We start from the raw sequence: 21,213 nt of genomic DNA on the forward strand, positions 1-21,213 counted from the left end.
GAAGGGGATTGCCTTGAAAGCTTGTCTTATCTTAGAAGGTAGTCATGGCAGTTCCAAGGTGACTGATGATGATTTACCACAGACATAGAAGCCTCAGATTCATGTAAGTGATCACTCAAAGATTTTCATTTCCAGGGGACTACTGCTTTTCCCAAAAAAAACCTAATAATGTAAACTTATCCCTGAGATACACCATACCCACAATCTCTGCCCCACCCCCCAACACACACAGAACTCAAAGATCTTGCCAATAAACTAAGTGGAAATGCTTTTCCAAGATCTTTAGAACAGATTGACCCTTTTTGGCCCACAGCCATAATTAGTAAAGTAATCGATAGTAGTTAAATCATATGGCAGGCTTAATAATAGAACATCTCTCTGGCACTCTGAAAGTTGGTCTACCCGATCAGCTTCCACATGAGTAATAAATCTCTTATCCTTCTGTTCATTTTTGAGGCCCTCTACTCTTTTTTTTTTTTAAAGATTTTTATTTATTTATTTGACAGAGAGAGACACAGCGAGAGAGGGAACACAAGCAGGGGGAGTGGGAGAGGGAGAAGCAGGCCTCCTGTCAAGAAGGGAGCCCGACGTGGGGCTTGATCCCAGGACCCTGGGATCATGACCTGAGCTGAAGGCAGACGCTTAACGACTGAGCCACCCAGGTGCCCGAGGCCGTCTACTCTTATTAGAAGATTAGTTAAGTATCCACACATTAAAGCCACTCTCCATTAGAAAAGTCACCTAATAACCATTAATGTAAGTAATTATAAATGACTATGGAATTAAAAAAAAAAAAAAAGATTTTTTTTTCCAATGGAAAAGTTCTTTCCAGAGAGACAAGATCCTGTTTACGAAGTGTTTGGCTATAACTATTATACCAATTAGTTCTTATCATTTGGAGGAAACTGGCTTTTGGGAAATGCATGAGAAATGTGTGCAATAAGGTGTTCCTTATTGTGATTTTAAATATTTAAGAATAATTTAATAGTTTATTTCTTTAGAAGTTTGTTTAAAAATAAGTTTGTCACCAATTTTTACATACCAAGTATTATTTACCTAGCGGATATCTTTTTTTTCTATTTCACAATCTTCAGAAATAATTGTATCTAACTGTAATCAAAGTTAAAGGATTGTGAATCTTATAAATGTATCATCACTTGAGAAACAGGAAACCACAATACAGTAGAGACCTAACAGTGTCCATAAATGTAGTACTCATCTTTAATGTTAAAGATGTTTAACATTTTAATGTTACTGCAATATTACATGAAGAACATGAGAAAATGAGGTTGAGAAAAAGAGCAATTATCACCAGGCTGTGAGGGATGAGAATGATATTCAGATAGACAATAAGAGATGGGGCAGATAGGAAGATGGTGTCAGAGGTAAAGGAAGGATCTTAGAGCCTTGAAAATTGGCAAAATGAAATACAATGTCCTAGTTATTGAAGAATGAAATGAGTTGATGGCTTTGAGGAACAGAGAGTCAAGGTAAAAGATAAAAACTTATTTTTGCAATTCTACCTCAAAGACTTTTTCTTGTTTTTCTGGGTACCTTTGTTTGTTAACTATTGCTGAAGTAGAAAAACAATACTTTGTCTATTTTATCTTTTTCATGTCAGACAACTTGTTGGCTTCCTTGAAATTTAAATTAATAAAATTTATTCCTTAATGACTGATTCTGATTTTATAATTTTAACCAGAGATGAATGTCCTTATAATACAGAATTTCGTCAGTTCCTAATATGAGAATATACAATTTTTCATTTTTGTTAAAATGACCTTACTTTAAAATATCCCAAAGCACTTGGACCTAAATGTTGGCAGTTTCTGTCAGTATTGAAATAGAGAATTAGGTAGCTTATGCTGTATTTAAAATTAGAAATAAATGTACTTGAATATTTTTATTTTAGAATAGATTTCAATTTACAGAAAAGTTGCAGAGATAGTAACAAGTTACTATATATTCTATACTGTTTCTCTTATTATTACTATTATATACTCATATGTTATATTTGTCACAATTAATAAACTGATGTCGATACATTACTATTAACTGGAGTCTATACTTTATTTCTATAGTGTTGACCTAATCTCCTTTTTCTTTCCCAGGATCCCATCTGAAATACTACATTACATTGAGTCATCATGTCTACTTAGGCTCCACGTGGCTTGTCACAGTTTCTTAGATGTTCTTTGTTTTTGATGACCTTGGTAGTTTTAAAGATTATAGGTATTCCGTAGAATGTCCCTTACTTTGGATTTGTCTGATGTTTTTCTCATGGTGAGACTAGGGTAATATGTACTTGAATATTATATAGAAAGAAAATTTTAAAATTATCACCCCAAAATTATTATAATCTAGGAAAGAAATACAAATTTGTAGAGAAAGGAATGGAAAATTATATATATTAATATGGATTATATAATAAATATCTAGTATCAAAATATACAGTCCAAAGAGCAGATTTTCAAACTTTTTGAAACCTCAATCCATAATACATATACTTTACATTGTGCCTCAGGAAACATACACACAAAACTAAAAAAAAGTCATATAGTCTATTTTTTAAATTATAATCCATTAAATTCATTTTACAATCCACTAGTATACCATGACTTGCAGTTTTAATAGACTGAGGAAATCAAATAGGGCCTTCTTTCTCTTCTTTTTCCTTCATAGCTTTGGAGAGCATTTGACTGAAAATTACCAAAGACAGAAGGAAAAAATGAGAAAAAAATATTGGAGAGATGATATAATATCTAATAATATAAAGTTCCCTAAAGAATTTCTTTACATATGTTGGAAACACAAAAGGCTAAATGAGAAGAAAATAAATACATGTTTTGGTGATTTTCATAATGGCCATTACAGTTAAATTAGGTGAATCAAGAATAAAGAAGTTAATTGCATGGATAAAGGTTGTACAGTAAGTCAGCAGTAAAGAGGGAAATAAAAACCAGGCATCTGTCCCCTGTAGTCACTATCACACACATCCCACAAATAGTTGATTTAGCAGTAAATTGCATTGTCTTTAATGCTTCTTATTAGATAGGTCTGCATTTTCACTATAAAAAAGAAAATGAGTATAGGGAATTCAAAGCTATGTACAAATGATTTTGGTTCTCAATTTTATTTCTCTATTGAATATGAAAAAATTGCAAGAATCATGTAAAAATGTCCTGTTTCAAGTGACTTGCACCAGAGCAATCCCCATGGCACATTCACACACTTAAGCTAAAAGGTAATATTACAGGGATCATTTCCAAAAGGAGATAAAATAAGAGAAGAATCTTTCATCTTGAGTCCCATTAGGAAGGGAGGCTCAGGAGCAAGTTTTCTTATCACTTCTGTTTGCATAAAGAAATGGACACACATCTAGGGAACATTTTCAGAAAGGGCATATGTGGCAGGGATGTATCAAGTGGGTGATGGATGGTCTAGGCACGTGAGGAATTCTAATACAGGTATTTGGGGAATCTTATGAATTCAATTCTTGTTTAGAAGCCAAATGAGTAGCTCGTTAGTAACATTTTTTAATGCCAGAAGAGAGGTGGGTTCGGTTCCCAGTGTCAGTAGCTACTTCTTCAGGCTATTTGGCACACATCATGTAGTAGGGGTTGCATGACAAAAAAAAAAAAAAAAAAAAAGCTGAAGGCCAGGAAGTATGACATGTTTCTCATCAACAATTCTGCTAGCCAAGAAATGATCTGCATGTTGATGGGCCCTCTGATTAGCTATTCATGATGAGATGTTCTCTTACAGTGCATATGTATGCATAAAGCAAGAAGGGGTAAAGTTAAATGTAGGAAATGGACACAAATGCCCTTTGTACTTGGCCATTTCTAGGTAAACATAAGGGTGATTTATCTTGTCTAAATGCAGATAAGAAATAATTAACAGCTATTTCAAGCCGCTAAATTATCTACTCTTTATTTGTAAAAATAAAATAAAGTCCTATTAAAAAACAACTTGGTTTGTTGACTTCTGCTTGGCTAATTTTTAAAAATGTTCTTTGGTTTAGTTATTATACTTTATTTTAAATTTACAGTGTCGGTAGCTTTAGATGTGACCTAGTATTCCTTCTAATGGTGATGACTTTTCAATTTTTAAAAACATCTCGATGGTATTTTTTCTCATATTAAAACAAGCTTGACAGAACAAAGTACTAGAATCTTTAAATGAGCCTTTACTATATTTATAAGCAACATAACACTAAACAACAAAAGAATAAAAGGAAATTTTCAATAAGGCATGATGGCATTCTGACCCATGACTAAAAGTGTGCTGGAGTCAGTGGTTTATAATCTTGATTTAATGAATCCTTAAAGCAGACCTAAAGTTAAGTGCAAAACTTTGAGTAAATATATATTGTGCATTTTTTTTCATGCGGTAAAAGTGCCTACTACTTCTTTTCATAGCATTTTTAAAGGCAAGTGGATCCATGACCAAAAGTAACCAAAATTCCCCTCTCCCTCCAAAGATAGTAGGTTCATATGAGTCTTGCCAAACTTTTAAAAACTAGATCATCTATATATTATGCAAATTGTTTCAGAAAATTAAAATGAAGGAAATATATCCGGCTTATTTAGAGTGCCAATTTAAACTTGATACTATAATCAAATAAAGAGGGTGTAAAAAAAAGATAATTATAAACTAAGATATCTTTGGATTCAATATCTAAAACAAAAGATTTCCACCTATATTTCAATAGTATAAAAATCAATGTAACACTAGCTTCTGTAATAGATAAAACCCCAAATCTCAGTTGTTTAACACATGGAGTTTTATTTATTTATTTATTTATTTATTTATTTATTTATTTATTTATTACTCAGATAAAGGTAGTGGTAGGGATAGAAGGTGGGGTGGTATTCTGTACAAGCAGTCATTAAAGAACCCAGGTCCTCCTATCTTCAACAGGTAGCTTCTTCTAAGGTCCTGGTGGGGGGAACTTCCAGCCAACAGATGATGAAAATGAGAGATTATAATTCAGTGGGGAAAAGGAGAGGTTGTTGAATGAATGATATTAGAAAAATTGTTTATTAATATGGAAAAATGAAATTCAATCCCTACAGATTACCTAAAGCAAAATCAATTACTGAGAGAATATTAGGAGACTTTTAAATTATATCCCAGTTTCCTACCACCTGGGTCAGGAAACTGGCACAGAAATCATTTCCACTGTATTCTGTTGGTCAAGTGATCACAGAGACAAGATTCAAAAGGAAAGAGCACAGATCACTCACCTGGATGAAAGAAATGTCAAAGAATTTTGGCCCATATTTGAAAACTGCTACAAGTGTCTCCTGACATTTTGGGCTAAATTTTATCATTTACAAGGAGGAACAGTGCTTAAATGAAGGGAGATAGAAGAAAGCAACAAAAGAGTAAAGGCAAGGGTTTTGTATACTGTTACAGTATACAAAAAATGCAAACCTCATACTAATGACTATCTTTATCAAAACTTTTTTTGAAACTGTTTCCATATTTTACCTTTGAGAAAGATTTGAAATATTAGTCATACATAGAAAACAGTTATTAGGAAATCAGTCTAGTATACTTTGATAGAGTAATTTTTCACTTCTGATTGCTATGTTTTGTTTTAAACAAGTCACTTTGGCAAGGGTTCCACCAGTATGCATTCATAACAATATTTTTACCATTATAAATTAAATAAACAGATAAGTTATTTTACATTTCAAACATAAAGTATATTAAACAGAGGATGTACATTTTGTTACCCCGGGCAACATCTACCCTCTGCTCAGTTATTTATTTAGGTTTGACAGCTACTTCAGATCAGAAACTTGAGGATACACATGGAAGACAAAATATAGAGGAAAACTATTTCCTTGTTTGCCATTATATGCATGCTAAAATAAGCATACAAAACATTTTTAAAAAGAACAAAAGAAAACAGCAGGCCACCCTTCGGTAAAACATTCTGAGCTGAGGAGATTGTCAATTTTATTCTTATTCACAATGTACTATAAAAATCTTAAGAATATGTATATTCTAGTGTACCTATAAAAAACAAATAATATATTTTATTTTCTGATAGAAAGGGGCATCGAAAGAGTTTTGATTGATAGTGCTGAAAGAGACTTAAGCACTATTTTTTTCCCCTGAGAAGTCATCGGAGTTTTATCTGTGTTATATAGGTACTATTTTTAATTAGGTTTTATCATCTATGCAATAACTCATATAATCATTTATTAGATTTATAAGTTGTCTGTTGAAAGTTTATGTGAGTTTCATAAATGATCTCCCACTTTTTTCCTGTATGTTGGAATAGTTTGTATAAGGGTGGCATTTTTTGTTCAAATTTTGGTAAAATTTGCCAGTGATGTCGTCTGGTCATGAAATTAGTTTTGTGGGAATATTCTTAATTATTGATTCAGATTCTTTAATAATATAAGTGTTCTGAAGTGTTTTGAAATGTTGAAGTTTTCTATGAATTTGCCCATTTCATCTCAATCTTCAAATTTATTGAAATAAAGTTGGTATAATATCCTCTCATTCCTTTTTTAATGCTTATAAAGAATAATGCCTATATGTAGCATTCATATATGATATTGAGTGCCTGTGCTTTATATCTCTTTCTTCTTGATCAGCTTCACCAGATGTTTACCAATTGTCAGAGAACCACCTTCTGACAATTTTAATACCCTTAATCTTAAATTTCTCAGTCACAAAGCAGACAGGAGGGATCAGGATAAATGTCTCTTTTAAGACTCAAAGACTCAATGTGCTAAATTTGGGGTAGGCTTATCTTAGTCAAGTTCCATATTTTGTAGTTAGATGAAATTTCTTCAAGATTTTTGTCCTCAATTGTCCTCCGGACTTCTATTTTATTGTATATTGTCATAGAGGGATTTTCACTGTTTTGTTTGTTTCATTTTTCCAAAGTTGGATGAATCTGCCTTTTAACTGTTTTCCAAATGCCACTTTAGAACAAAGCCTAAGCATTTTTTTTTCCCACAAAGATAATTTGGATTGAGGAGCAGAATATAGTATCCATAGAATATGTGACAAAAGACAGGTACAGGTAAGTGGTTGGTATCAGGGACTTTACAAGAGGGATATCCGCACATCACCAATAGTCAGGCCGGTGGGGCATGGCAATGAACAATTTAGGAGCTGTCACTATTCAGAGATCCAGATAAATAAGCTAAAACAAAACAAACAAACAAAACAGCAGGAAGTAGCAGGGTGACAAATATTAGGGGATTAATTGCAGTCTCCAGAAGCTAGGAGTATGGGGATTGACAAGAGAGAAAAGCAGGGTTCAGGCTTGAGGGACTGGAGACGTTCTAAGACAGGCTATTTAAGGAGGAACATTGGCACAGGAGATCAGGGACAATCTCCTGTTCCAGAGCCATTCCCAGAAACAAAGCAGAAGCCTAATTTCTTGATTTGGCCTGTATGGTCAGAGCCAGATTGGTAGCAATGACAACTTGTTGCTGACCATCTGGCAGTGAATTAAATCCTTGCTGGCAAGGAAGAGTTTTGGGTCTAGAAGCAAGGGCAGGGTTGCGCTTAATGCCAGGAAGTCTGGTAAAAGGGAGGTAAGCCAGATCCTGATACCGTGGACCCCTGGCCCCTTTCATATACATTTCTTTCACTTGTTTTTAACTATGTTTTAAATTAGGGACCTTAGAACTTTCCAGTAATAGATCTTCTCTTATTATTAAGAGGAACATATTATATGTAAAATACTCTTTGTTCTTTACCAAGCATTATTAACAATAAATTAAACCTAAGGCAATTTTGATTTTTCAAAGCTTACAATGTCTACCTCACATGAAATTAACTACTAAAATGTTTATCCCAGTCATTTCAAATTGGGGGTCATAGCTTCCAAATCCAGAAACACAAATTATCTTTAACCTTGAAATATTGCTGTTACTCAAACTTCATATTTAAAATGCTCCTTTTAAGGGAAAAAAAAACTGTCAAAATTTGTTAAATATTTTCAAGAAATGTCGTATTTTTCGCTTTTACAGAGACCCTCTTATTATTAAATCAGTCTGCCAAAGTGTATTTTTACTTATTTTATTGTCTATTCCCAAATTGATACAGATGTTGATGTCAACCCTTTCTTATACAACTCTACCTTCTGAAAAATTTTGGTAGATTATTTCATAAATACTAATTTTAAAGTGCGCACTATTTTTTTTTAATAATCTAGAACGCAGAGTGTTGGATAGGGTGGGGGTAGTGACTAGATATTATTTTATTTCTATTCCTCAAAGCTCCTATTCCAAATAAGATGCTGCTTGTCTCTTTCAGTTTTTGTATGAGCCTGCTGACTTTGCAATCTGAAAGCTCTTGATCTTTAATGATCTGTAACACATCTGTATGCATAATACTGTCTTCCAAACTCCTCAACAATACAAAAACATTAGGCACGTATCATGGAGCTCTTTTAATACATTTTCCACGCAACAGTGCTTTTCCAAAATGCAGCCCATTTTTGCATAAAAAATAAGATTTTACTATGTGAGGATAATCAGGTAGTTATGCTGAACTAATGAGCTTTTTCTTTTTCTGACAATCCTCAGATACAGTAATTGGGGAATTTAATCATTCTTTAGATCCAGGAATGATGAGTTTTCTACCTTTGGCCATCATGAAAGATTTCCTTACACTAGAATATCCTGGCCAGGCTTTAACAAACCAACACTCCAATCCATTGATTGCATTATGTGAAATAATAGGCTGTCTGCCTATTCATTCATATAAAATCATTCATTAAAGCTGAGGCACTTTGCATATAATGTAAATTGTGTCTACTTGCTACTATTATTTTTATTACATAATGCCTCTGAAAGATATGTTATTTTTTTTCTTTACTATATAAAGCAAAATTTAAAAATTAAAAAAAATGGTCACAAGGAAGTGATGATGTACTAGCTGGGATAGCTTGGCTTTATTTTGTTAGAGGAAATATGTTTTCTATAACTTGGAACCACATTTTAAGAATTCTATTGTCTTAATTTTTAGACATTCCATCTCTCTTTCTACTTATCTCATGTCCTGTGTTCCAGAATTCAGTCTTGATACTTCATAATCATACAAATCCCCTTTCTGCATTCTGAAAGGAATATTCAATTCAAAAAGGGAGAGGAATGGCCTGTGAAATTCATTTAGACTAATAGCATATTTATTTAGCACCAAAGGGCAACATTCTCATTATGAAAATGTTTTATTTTTTCCCCAATATGACAAACAAGCTAGTTAGAAAGTGGCAAATCTTCACCTTTGGCTATTTTTCTCTGAAGCTCTGGCCTATTTCTTACACTGCTGTGGAAATAGCCATCGCTTTCCCATTTCTTTCCCTCTCTCAATTTCACTTCTTTCCATAGTTCTCTATATTCATGATCAAACAAATGAAAGCTTGAGGGTTTCCTGTGTGTACCCAGTATCAGAAATGCAAGGAAATGACTACGTCTTAAGGTGAGCATAAGCCTTGCCTTCAAATCTATGTTTATGAGATTTAAAAATTATTTTTAAGTATTTCTAATTCTGATAGAAGCATACTTGAAAAACAAAACAAAACAAAACACACAAAACTGCTGTGCATTGTTTCTTATTCTCTCCATTGTCTGGCTTGTGTGGAGCTCCCAGAAAATAAGATTAAGCTGATAAAAAGCTTGAGAGGAGTCATGATTAACTTAAAGAGAAAAATTAACAAATGAAAACAATGGTCTGCCTGTTTAGCAACAGCCAACAAAAAAACCCAACGACCAAAAAAAGAAAAAAGGAAAAAAAGAAAGAAAAAAGTGTATCTAAAACGTGTTTTCTATAAGCTAAGTGTGCAAAAGGATAGCTTTTTAACAGCTATTGAATTCACTCTGGGACTGAAGCATTAAATCATTCTAACCCCAAATGTCAGACAATCAGGAAATCCTTACATTTTAGCTGGATCTTAAACACAGTGATCTAGGTACTCACAGGTTGCTTTCTTATACTATAAAGTTTAATGCCCTGTATAGCACATCATTGTAAACTGGCCAAGACTGACATGCACTTGGCAGATACTTTCTGGGGCTCCTGGTGCCAACAAGATGTCTTTGCTAGGTGAAAACAAATAAGCACCAAATTTTTTTCCAGCCTGCAGAGATAAAAGGTTCCTGGGAATTGCTGAGTGTTACATTGCTGTCCTAAAACCCTTCATTTTGTGCTCTTTTTCTGAGTTGTGTTTTTGTTGTAATTGGCTCCCTGCCTAGGAACTTGCTGTGCCCTGCTGGGTTAACCATGATGGGCAGGCGGTATGAGGAACCACCAGTTGATCTGACAGTAGCCCAGTGGAGTTTGGGATTACCTTTACCACAAGAGGGTGGTATAAATATTTGGAAGGCAAGGTGATATTTTATCCCCTCGCTCCCTCCCCCACACCTTGCTCCTCTGTTAAACTGGTCTCTGTCTTCTCAGCCTTTCACTTCTCACCTTTCTCTACATATACATCCAAATGTCATTCTGTAAGCTTACACTGTGGTGGCACTTTATCAGCTTCAAACATGTCAAAAACAATCAATGCAACCATCTTAGGCAGGGGTATTCAACAGAAGTTAAAGTCTTTATTGACCCTCTGGCAAACATTCAGAAAATATCTCCTTAAATCCCATAGATAAGGCTATGGAATGTTTTATTAGCATTCAAGATCTATGAAATAGAATAAAAAGGGGTTAGCCGAAGGTTACTATTCATTTGCAAATATGTCATTAAAAATTGTAAGAATACTGTTATTTCACTTATAAATATTTTATTGTGGAGATTTTTATTGAATCTCCACTAGATACCAAGCACTAAGGATCCAGTAGTGAACCAGAGACAAAGCCCTATTCTCACGGAACTAACAGATGAGTGGGAAAGACAAAAACTGAGTGAATTTATAATAGATATATATGTCATATAATTTTAAGTGTAAAGAAGGAATATAAATCAGGTTAAGGAGACATTCAAGAAGAGGGTGGTGCTATTTAGGCAAGGTGATTAAGTAAGGCCCATCTGAATTAAATATAGAAGTGAGTTTGTATAAATCGAATGGTATTTATCCATTCATTCAACACATTCAACAAATATTTATCAACTGCCTAGAATAATGCAAAACAAGTGTTTTATTTAGTATTTAAGCTATACTATGTACATCCTTCATGCATTAGTTGTTGCCACTCTGGCATAGCATAGAGATTAAAATCTTAGGTCTTGATATCGTATACCTATGTTTGCATCTTACTTTAGTATGATGAGTAATGGGAAATTAATTTCTCTAAGTCTCAGTTTTCTCATGTGTAAAGTAACATCTATCCCAGCGACTTGTTATATGGGTAATTGGAAAACAAATGAGAGGCACCTAGCATAATTCTTAAAACACAACTTATAATTATTGAATATTAGTTATTAAAATTGTTAAAATCACACAGCCAGATCTTTCAAGTTAAAAATAAAATATCGATTATATAACCACGGGAGCTCTTATTTTATTAAAGCCTTCTGCTTATTTTAATGGTAACATTTTAAAAATGAATAGTTATAAAGTATGATATAAAAAAATTATAGCAGCCATTACTTTTTTACAAATGGAAAGTTAATTATAAGGCCCATTTTCAATATATTAGTTCAAAGTAACTCAATTGCTTTCAGAATTCTCTCTATATTCCTTTTTCTCCAGGTGATCTATGTTTAAGATCAAGGCAGAATGTTATAGATCACCCTGCTATAAGGAAAGAGAAATATCTATGCATTCTGCCAGTTTTTGGTCACCAAGGTCTTCAAACAGTCCTTCTTGTCTCAACGTTAGATCCTCTTGACACTTTTGACCCCATCTTTGGCTAGATAGAAGCCTTCATCTGCTTTCCTTGCACTACCTAGGACTCTGAAGCCGCTATCAGCTCCTGACCTCATGTTGGACAGAACACATATAAAAGGTTTACATTCTTTTCTGTATTACATGTGCAAAAGAGAGACCACATCCATACCCAGGGATTCTCCTGTACTCTCAGGCTTTTAATATTGAGTACTTCTGGCCCTATGCAGGGTTTTGGCCTCTAGGTGGGGCAGGTGTGATGACTCTTTCCCAAACAACTATCTCTAAATCATTCCTATCCTAAAATCACTTTCAGCTTAGACCAGTGGTTCTCAAGCATGCGTTAGAATCACCTAGAGGGCTTATTTAACTGTAGATTGCAGAGTTCTACCCCTGGAGTTTCTGATTCAGGAGGTCCCAATGGAGCCTGATGACTTGCATTTCTAATAAGTTTCCAGGTGATGTTGATGTTGCTGTTCCAGGACTGTACTTGGGAAACTACTGACCCAGATATCTGAATCCTTACTTCCTTTTGGGCTGGAAGATCATCATGTTAAATTTTCCATTCTTTATGTTTCATAATATAAACTGTATTTCTCAGTCTTTCAAAGTTTACCCTCAACATTTAAAGCTGAACTTTTGGAATTCTAGAAAAACCTTTTCTCTCTCACCGACATCCAGTTCTTACAAATCCAAAGTACTTTGTCTTTCAGGACAATGGTTTTCTCTTTTTTTTTCCTTACTATATTTTGTATCTATTTCAAACTAAGATTAATGAAATGAAATACCAGGAGGAAGACCAGATTTTTTTTCTAATTTCAAATGTACTTTTCAGTTTGGAGAAAATAATGCATCTGCATATATTTCAAAAGTATCTACTGTTTAAGTATTCTCTATTTTAGCCTTCTGATTGCTAAATATGATTGAGTCACATAACAGCCTTCCAAACTCTGGAGGTATCATACTGTTACACAATTATGTTCTGTTAAATAATGCTTATGCAGATTACAAGTACTTAGCTAAGTTAATATGAGCAACCGTTTACAATCTGTTATATTTTGCTTATGGTAATTTTTAAGAGATTACGTTGGATGCACAAGTAAGCTAGCTGAACCTGCTAAATGAAAGTGCATGCACTTAATCCTTTTTCTCTTAGTGCATTTAAATTAGACCATAAGAATTGCTTTTTTAAAAGCATATCCCTAAGAGTTGAAATGAACACTTTGGTCACTAAGGAGAGTATGAATTGTAAATGCATACATACATATATACATACACAAATATACATATGTAAACACCCACATACTTTGGTAAACTGTGATGAGACAAAACCAGATATAGCACTTATACACAAGAGCTGGATAATGTAATCTGAATAAAACAATGTATCATTCACTTTCAATTTTTCTAGCTTTAAGCTGACTAGAGGATGGATACACTTGTTCTAAATTTTTAATCATCCTTTTTGAGTACCCTCAAATTAACTGTGATTTAATTATAAGGTCTCTATTTCGATTGTTTGGATTAGGCATGAAATTTGGGGTGTTAGTTGTGTATATGTATTTGTTTGATTGGTTGTTTTGCAGACAGACTCACTATATCATAAATCCATGGTGTGTGCTTCCTACATGGGTATGTCCCTCGATCTACAATGGCCCTGGGTTTTAGTATGGCATTTACACTTATACGGTATATGAACACAGTTAACATACTTTAATATTTGAAACTGACTATGGTAGTGGAATATGAAGCTAAAAAGGCCAATATATTTTCTGAGGAAGACATTATGAAAGCTGTCCTTGGTTTAGCAGGTGAGGTTGCTACTTTCAGAGGACGCCTTTGTATTTGGAGCTCTGTCTATTAGCCTCTGTAATATAGATCTACAGAGATTTTTTTCCCCCCAAAATGATATCGGCCTATCTCGGATTCCTCCCTGCCAGCTGTTTGTTCCTATTTCTGTTTATTTCAAGCAATCAACAACTCTTTTACATTTCTACTGGCTGAGTTTCTGTGGTCCAGTCTTTCTTTTGGCTGGAAAATATCCTAGCTTCATTTGACAGCAGGTCTAGCAAGTATGGTTGTAATACCAACTGATGCATTCTGGTCCAGGATTTTGATAATTTCAACTCCATTTTGCTAATTGAAGACAACATTAACACAGTGCTTGCCAATAAATCGTGTCCGAGTACTGAATAAAGGGAGTGACAGTGTTCAAGGACACTAAGCTCTGTGCATGCATTATTATTCTTAGACTCCATGTTAATCTTCATTGCCTCGCATGGGTACTATTATACTGGAGAGCTATTATTTTGCTTGCCCAAAAACCACTTCCCTTTCATTTGGTAAAAGCACCTTACCTTTCTTTTGGAAGATAAGTCTTTCCTCAATCTTAATCCATGCGATTTGACAGAGGCTGATTCAACCTTGAACATTAGCAATACATGCCACCCAGCTGTGATCATTTAAGGCACTTCAGTTTCCTCACTAAACTCATTACCTTGGCTGGAACAGGGAGGCCATTGCGTGTGGATTTTACTGTCAATAGAAAAAGGAAGTATTTTGTTTATTTTTAAGAAGGTGCCTAAAGTGATAAAATATCATCTTGTTGTCACTGGTTATCACTTGGCACTACTTGTGGCTGAGTGCAGCTGCTCAAATAAAGTCAACAAAGATAAAAGCAAAGCAGTGATGAAGCATTACCTTTACCGAACGCTTTTTGAATACCTCATTTGAACATCTATATCAACCCATATCTAAAGCCGTTTCTACTCTTAGACTCCTCTTTACGCCAGCCAAACACTCTATTTTTTGCTTGCATCAACCTGAATTGGGTTCTACCAACCAGAACTAAACCATATTATAAAGCTCATTGATTAACAGTGTCCCTAATTCTGAACACTGGCATCAATAACAAAAACATTAAAAAATCACAAAATTTAGGACAAAGCCAATGATTTATCTTATGATAAATTAGTAAACACTCTGCTTTATTAGCATTAACAACTAACATTTCATCTGTAGGGCTACCAAGAAGCCATTTGATGGCATAAGCATGTGCACTCAAATATGAGAGTTGTTTTTTCTTTCCTACTTTCTTTTCATTTTTGGTTCTCTCCTTCGTTTGATATCCAAGTATCACAAGGCTGCTTTGGCTTTACAACATATAGTAATATTTCCTCTTTAATTAAGCCAACCTCTTTAATAGGGAGGTGGTATATAAGACACTGTAGTGGAGAATGATGATGAGCTATGGAGGGAACAGACTACAGTGACAGCTCTGAGGCCTGTAGGTCAGGAGAGAGTTGCTGCCAGTGTAGGATTTGTCCAGCAACTCCTTTGTTTTCAGGATGATTGTCATTTCACTGTATTACACTGAACCTTTAAACAATCCATAATTTATTACATGTCTTCTAAATGTGTGCTTCCAGGGCAGAGTAAGCAATGTGGAGACTTTCCCAAACAACTTTATCAAGGTCTTCTATGTATGCTTGTGAATCCCAAGAGAAGAGTTTCCTTTCGTGTCCAAATTCCAGATCCCAGGCTTTTGTTTCATAACTCATCAGTGTGGAAGATGAGGACTGGAAAGAGTTATTTTTATATTAATAACTTGGACTTCATTAATGCACTCAGAAACTAATACTTTTGCTGACTATAATATTTCCCCAATATGTAGAGAGAGTTTTCAAGATCTGAGAGTCCTCTGAATTATGATAAATATAATTCTAACTCTGGCTCCTGGGCTTACTATTTGGGAGTCCTTGGGATTTAGGTTCCTCTCATGTAAACTAGAATAATCTTAATATACTTATATACAATATATTTGATTGGGTGGTAGTCATTATTAAATTAGACAATGCGGATTAGTCTGCAAAATGTGATTTATTGGTATTAGTGTGAGCATTATAGTCCAATGTAAAAATAATCATCAAAAATGAGTCCAATTTTTGGCAAAATTTTTTTTAGTTATAATTTCAAAGATGTGTGATTCATTAAAAAAATATTTTCTGACTCATACATGTTATATCATGAAGTTATTTGCCTGAGGTTACCACTTGATTTATATGTTCTATCTGACCTCTTCCCTCTTTTTCCTATGTGAATACATCACAAGCAAATTACTGGCCATATGTTTCTACTTGTACTCAGTGCCCAGAGTGTGCACATACCTAAAATGGTTCCCATGAGGGAAGAAAAATAAAGACCCTTGAGATGAATGAATCTCCTAGAGCAAAGGAAAGATGCTCTTCTCTGGAATTCAACATAGTCATGGAATCAGAGCATACAAGAAGTAATCTATCAGTACAGCCTCAAGGTCACAATTTCCAATTCAGAGAATCACCCAAGGGAGAGTTTCAGAATTAGTAAGTGCTTCTGGGACTGCAGCTGAAAGCAGTGCAGGAGGAAACACCATTTATAAAAGTGAAGAAGCTACAGTGAATACTAATTTTTTTTCTCCTTTCTGGGCAAATGACAGAATAGGCTACCACAGAAAATGGGAAGTGATAGTAATTATGACTTATGGGAGGTGTTTAAAATCATTATTGTTGGTGATGATGATAAACAGAGTTGTCTGAGCAGGAGGGATAGTTTAACAAAACAAAAATTCTAAAAGAACATAAAAGAAAGAGATCCAAGACAATAGAATTCTTTTCTTACAGAAAAACTGGAAGGAGAAAAATTAATGAGACCTAGGTGAGATAAAAGATTAAAATTTTAGTATTCAGGAGTTTGGAAGACCAGTCAACTTTAATAAAAACATATTTAAAGTACTCTCACTAGAACAAACATTTCTATCTATTTGGAACATAATTTTGTTTATAAATAAATAACATTAAACTAATAATAATGCTATTAATGATATGTTACCTTTATATACAGGTTCTGTTTTTTTTTTTAAATAAACTCTTAATGCCATGATATTAGTCAGTCTAAGAGAGAACAAGAGGCTTGTCAAGACCGCAAAGCAAATGGGTTAGAACTGGGACAAGAATTTGTATTTTCTAAATGCTCAATCAAAGCTACTCCTATTATATTACATCTGCTCAAATAGGTTTTTACCAATTTCATAAACATTTAGTATAGAGACTTCCATCTCAGTAGGCCTTATTGGTACATGTAGTTCTATCAATTTCCTAAATTCAGGGTATATTCTATGAAAACCAACTAGTAATTATGTTGGTTACTATTTGTCTCCTTAGCAATAAACTGATACCGAAAGTGTTCTAAGAATACTTTCTTATTATTCTTACTTAGCAATGCAAAAATTTATAAAATTAGAAATAGTATGGCTTAATTTATGGTAAGAGTGTGTGATATACCTGGGATACTAGAATGCTGTTTCGTTTAGTCAAAACAGTCAGCTATGGATCCTTGGTTTGATAAGTTTCACTGCATCTTGAGTGCAAAGCAAGAATTGCCATGTTACTTTGAGACTGAGACTTAGAAGAAAAGTTGCAAGAGTGTGATCAGATAGAAAACTTTGAGATGGATAGTTGAAATTAGTCTACAAGATTGGGGATATGCAGGGAATTCCATATTTTAAAACTAACAGCTACCTCCACACTAGTTATAATTGCCAGCTTTTATGTACTAAAATTGCTACTTTGTCCTGAAAGTGGCTAACTTAAAAAAAAAATCTCCATTAAGCTTATTCATAGAATTTTATTGTCTAGCTGAGTGGTAGTATAATGTTTCTCTTCTTTTCTAATTGTTCAACTTAGGGAACTTAGAATACAATTATCCTTCACTGTTGTTGACACTCTTCAGTTTATCAACAAATACACTAAAATAGTGTTCTCCATAATTATTTCATATGTATCTTAACTTCTTATTAATTTTTTACTGCTATGTATTCTTCTTCTTCAAATGCATTATTGTACTATTCTTTCCATTAAAACTCATCTCTCTCATCTGAATAATTTCCCCAGCTGTCCAGATCCATCTGTATTTTTGATCAAGCTGATTTATTATCTCTAGCTTCTAGCATTTTATTATTACAGATTTGGATGTACGCCCGTTTACATTTTCCACTGACTGCTTAATGAATATGTTGAATAATACCAATGCACATTCTGATCCCCAGGGACCTTCCTTGATACTTCTATCCTTCAACGAGGCATAAAATAAGTGAAGTTTTCTATTTGTTGAGCTAATCTGTATATTCTTATTGTACCGTTATTTGCATGCAATAAAACCTTAAGTAATGAAACCCTCAATTAACGAGATTTTTTTCAATTTAACTTTTAGAATAAAGAAGAAATTAATGGCAAAACAGTAACTAGCCAGTATTTTTACAAAACCACGACTTTGCAGAGTCCTAGCTCAATTTTGCTTTAGTTCAGTTTCTTCTATCTTCCACAGCTACGGTGAGAATATTTTAAATAATTAAGACTTGGGTACAGCAATATCCTCAGGCAATTTATTAGGAAAATATGCCACAGACCCTACAGTAAACTGAAGAGAACTGGAGCTGCTGACTTCATGTGGAAGATGCTATTTCAGATAACATCCCATCCCCCACCTCCAAGTATATACACAAATATACCCAGAGAGAATAATCAATAAATCTTTCAGACAAACAAAAAAATTATGGAGACCCAGATCCCCCACTCTTTATGATCAGATAAGGTGAGTTTTCTTGCTTAACTTAAAACAAGCTGACTAATCTCTGATTCATAAATTTCAGTTTTCAAATAAATTTTTGTTACACATTTCTGCTGGTATATCATAATACACCTGGGCACACAGTCCCTTTCATCTTACATTTTAAAAAGTTCTACCTCAATCAACTCCATGAGAGTACGGCTGTGTATAATTCTAAAGCTATCTTTTCTTCAGAATAAAGGACCTAGCTAAAAATGAGTCTTCTGACATTGTGATGATCAGGCTCAGTATTACACTGGGGTCTTCCCTTCTTCCTTTGGTATAGTGGTTGCTGCTTCCTATGTACCACTATGTACCACTGCTCCCTATGTACCACTTTACCTCCCCAAGTAAACATCAAGGTAGTGCCTCTACTTTGTAGTCTCTGATCTTGGGCCTTCATCTCTACTGCCTATTCCCATACAAGCTTTAGATCCAAGCTATGATTGAGAACTTGGTCAATCAGATTCTCAAGGAACTTTAGCAAGCAGGACTTGTTGGAAATGATCATAGAGTAAGTCCAGGGTAAGACAGACAGATATCTAAAACCCAAAATGAAACACCAAGGGTGATTTTCATTGTAATAAGCATATACATGAGGTGGTAATGATGATGATTTCCTAAATGGAGAAAACAGCATGAAAAATAAAAGGAAATGAATACATGTTGGCCAACTTATATGGAATTAAAAGTTAGAATAAAAAAGGGGGAGATGTTAAAAAGATACCTAAAATTTCAATTATAGCATACCAGCTCTACTATGGATTATCTTGGTTAAATCATATAACAGAATCAGTTCCCTGTTACATCATTTAAAAAATGGCAATTATAAATCTTGAATTGTTCCTAGGGTTTAAATGCAAAAGTAGATATAAAGCCACTATCAAAGTGGCTTGTTCATAATAGATAAGTTGCCCATAAATTTTAGCTACATACTCCTTCCTGTTGCAGGGCAATCCTTAGGGGCTATTTCTCCAAATATTTAATTAAATTAAAGCATGATATGAGGAAAGCATGATGAGTGAACAGAGTGACAGATTCCAAAGAACTAGAAATACGATGGTTAAGTCTAAAATCACCAGAGAGAAAATTTATAGTATGCTAATTCACTGAACCTTGTATTAGTATAGTAGAAACACGGTAACAGATATCTAACAAAATCATTTTTGCCAGGCATGGTATAACACTGGCCAATATAGGTTGTTATGGGGTTACCTTACTTTTAGTTTATTTAAGAAACAGCTTTATTTATTTATTTATTTATTTATTTATTTATTTATTTATATTTTAAGTTCTTTGAAATGTTGAGGTCTCTTAAAATTGTCATAGGCTAAGCAGTGGAAGGTTGCTTGGGCTTGGGGAACCCTGACTGTTATTTCTAGTGCCGTGACTAGACAACCATAGCCACTCCATTTTCAAATCAACAGGGTATTTCTGAACCTCTTGAGAAGAAAATACGGTTTCTCATTGTTACCTACAAATATTCTGTGCATTCTTTGGAAAGTTAAAGAGAGAGAAAAAAATCAAGTCTGCAGACCATAAATAAGTAGTATGGAAAAATATCTTGGAGACAAAAGTAAAGAACTTTTTAGAGGAATTATACATCATTGTATCACCAATACTTTTGATATCATAGGGAATGTTATTCTGAGGCAGAATACAGAGACTGACAACTCTGAAACTCAAAAGAGCCAGACTCTGAATGGAAAGATTTTTAGTAATATCTTTTTCAAATTATTTCTCAAAAAAATTCTCTCTTACATTTTCTTTTTTAATATATATACAAGTGATATATAAAATAGAAATCTAAATCGAGGGGCGCCTGGGTGGCTCAGTCATTAAGCGTCTGCCTTCGGCTCAGGTCATGATCCCAGGGTCCAGGGATCAAGCCCCGCATCAGGCTCCCTGCCCTGTGGGAAGCCTGCTTCTCCCTCTCACACTCCCCCTTGCTTGTGTTCCCTCTCTCGCTGTGTCTCTTTCTGCCAAATAAATAAAATCTTTAAAAAAAAAAAAAAGAAATCCAAATCTAGTGAAAAAGATATTTTTCCAGGGGCCCTGGGTTGGCTCAGTCCGTTAGGCATCCAACTCTTGGTTCCAGCTCAGTTCATGATTTCAGGGTCCTGGGATCGAGCCTTGTGTGGGCTCCACGCTCAGTGCAGAGTCTGCTTGAGATTCTTTCCCCTCCCCCTCTGCTCCTCCCCACCCACGCTCTCTCTCTCAAATAAATAAATAATTTCTTTAAAAAAATATATTTTTCTATAAGGACAAAATTTTAAAAGTTTTAATTGGTAGTGTTCTTTTATTGTTCTTTTTTGATGGTAATTAACATAATAGTGTATCATACAATTGACTATGTCTTAGATTTAATGATATATACTGGCTGCTCAGATGTTACAAAATAGTGGCCTAAAATGTATCCTAAAATGAATATATTTATATAGGAAATATCAGAGTGATTCCTCACTAGTTTAGGTATAGCAGTCAATAGAAACACCACTGTGAATGCAACAAAGTTACAAGTTTTACATTTTTTGACATGATAGCTAGGAGAAAGAACAGAGAACACATTAAAAAAATTAGGAGGAAATGTAAAGGGACTCATCTCTTTACATTGGGATTTAGATTACTTAGATTACTCATAGAAGAGTAATTGTGGGATTATCCAAATCCATTTTCTTATGTACTTTTTTTTTCTTTCTTTTTTTTTTGTTCTTATGTTAATCCCCATACATTACATCATTAGTTTTAGATGAAGT

General features: G+C 34.1%; 1 protein-coding gene across 1 annotated transcript in view; it reads left to right on the forward strand.

Moving 5' to 3' along the window:
* The first annotated feature begins 13,547 nt into the window (after nt 1–13,547).
* Nucleotides 13,548–21,213, forward strand: part of LOC110570499 (40S ribosomal protein S17-like) — a 94,315-nt gene continuing 86,649 nt past the window's right edge. Inside the window, 1 exon segment of the mRNA XM_044914844.1 lies at nt 13,548–13,626. Coding sequence (XP_044770779.1) covers nt 13,548–13,626 — 79 coding nt within the window.

Source organism: Neomonachus schauinslandi, chromosome 5, assembly GCF_002201575.2.
Source record: "Neomonachus schauinslandi chromosome 5, ASM220157v2, whole genome shotgun sequence".
Lineage (NCBI taxonomy): Eukaryota > Metazoa > Chordata > Mammalia > Carnivora > Phocidae > Neomonachus > Neomonachus schauinslandi.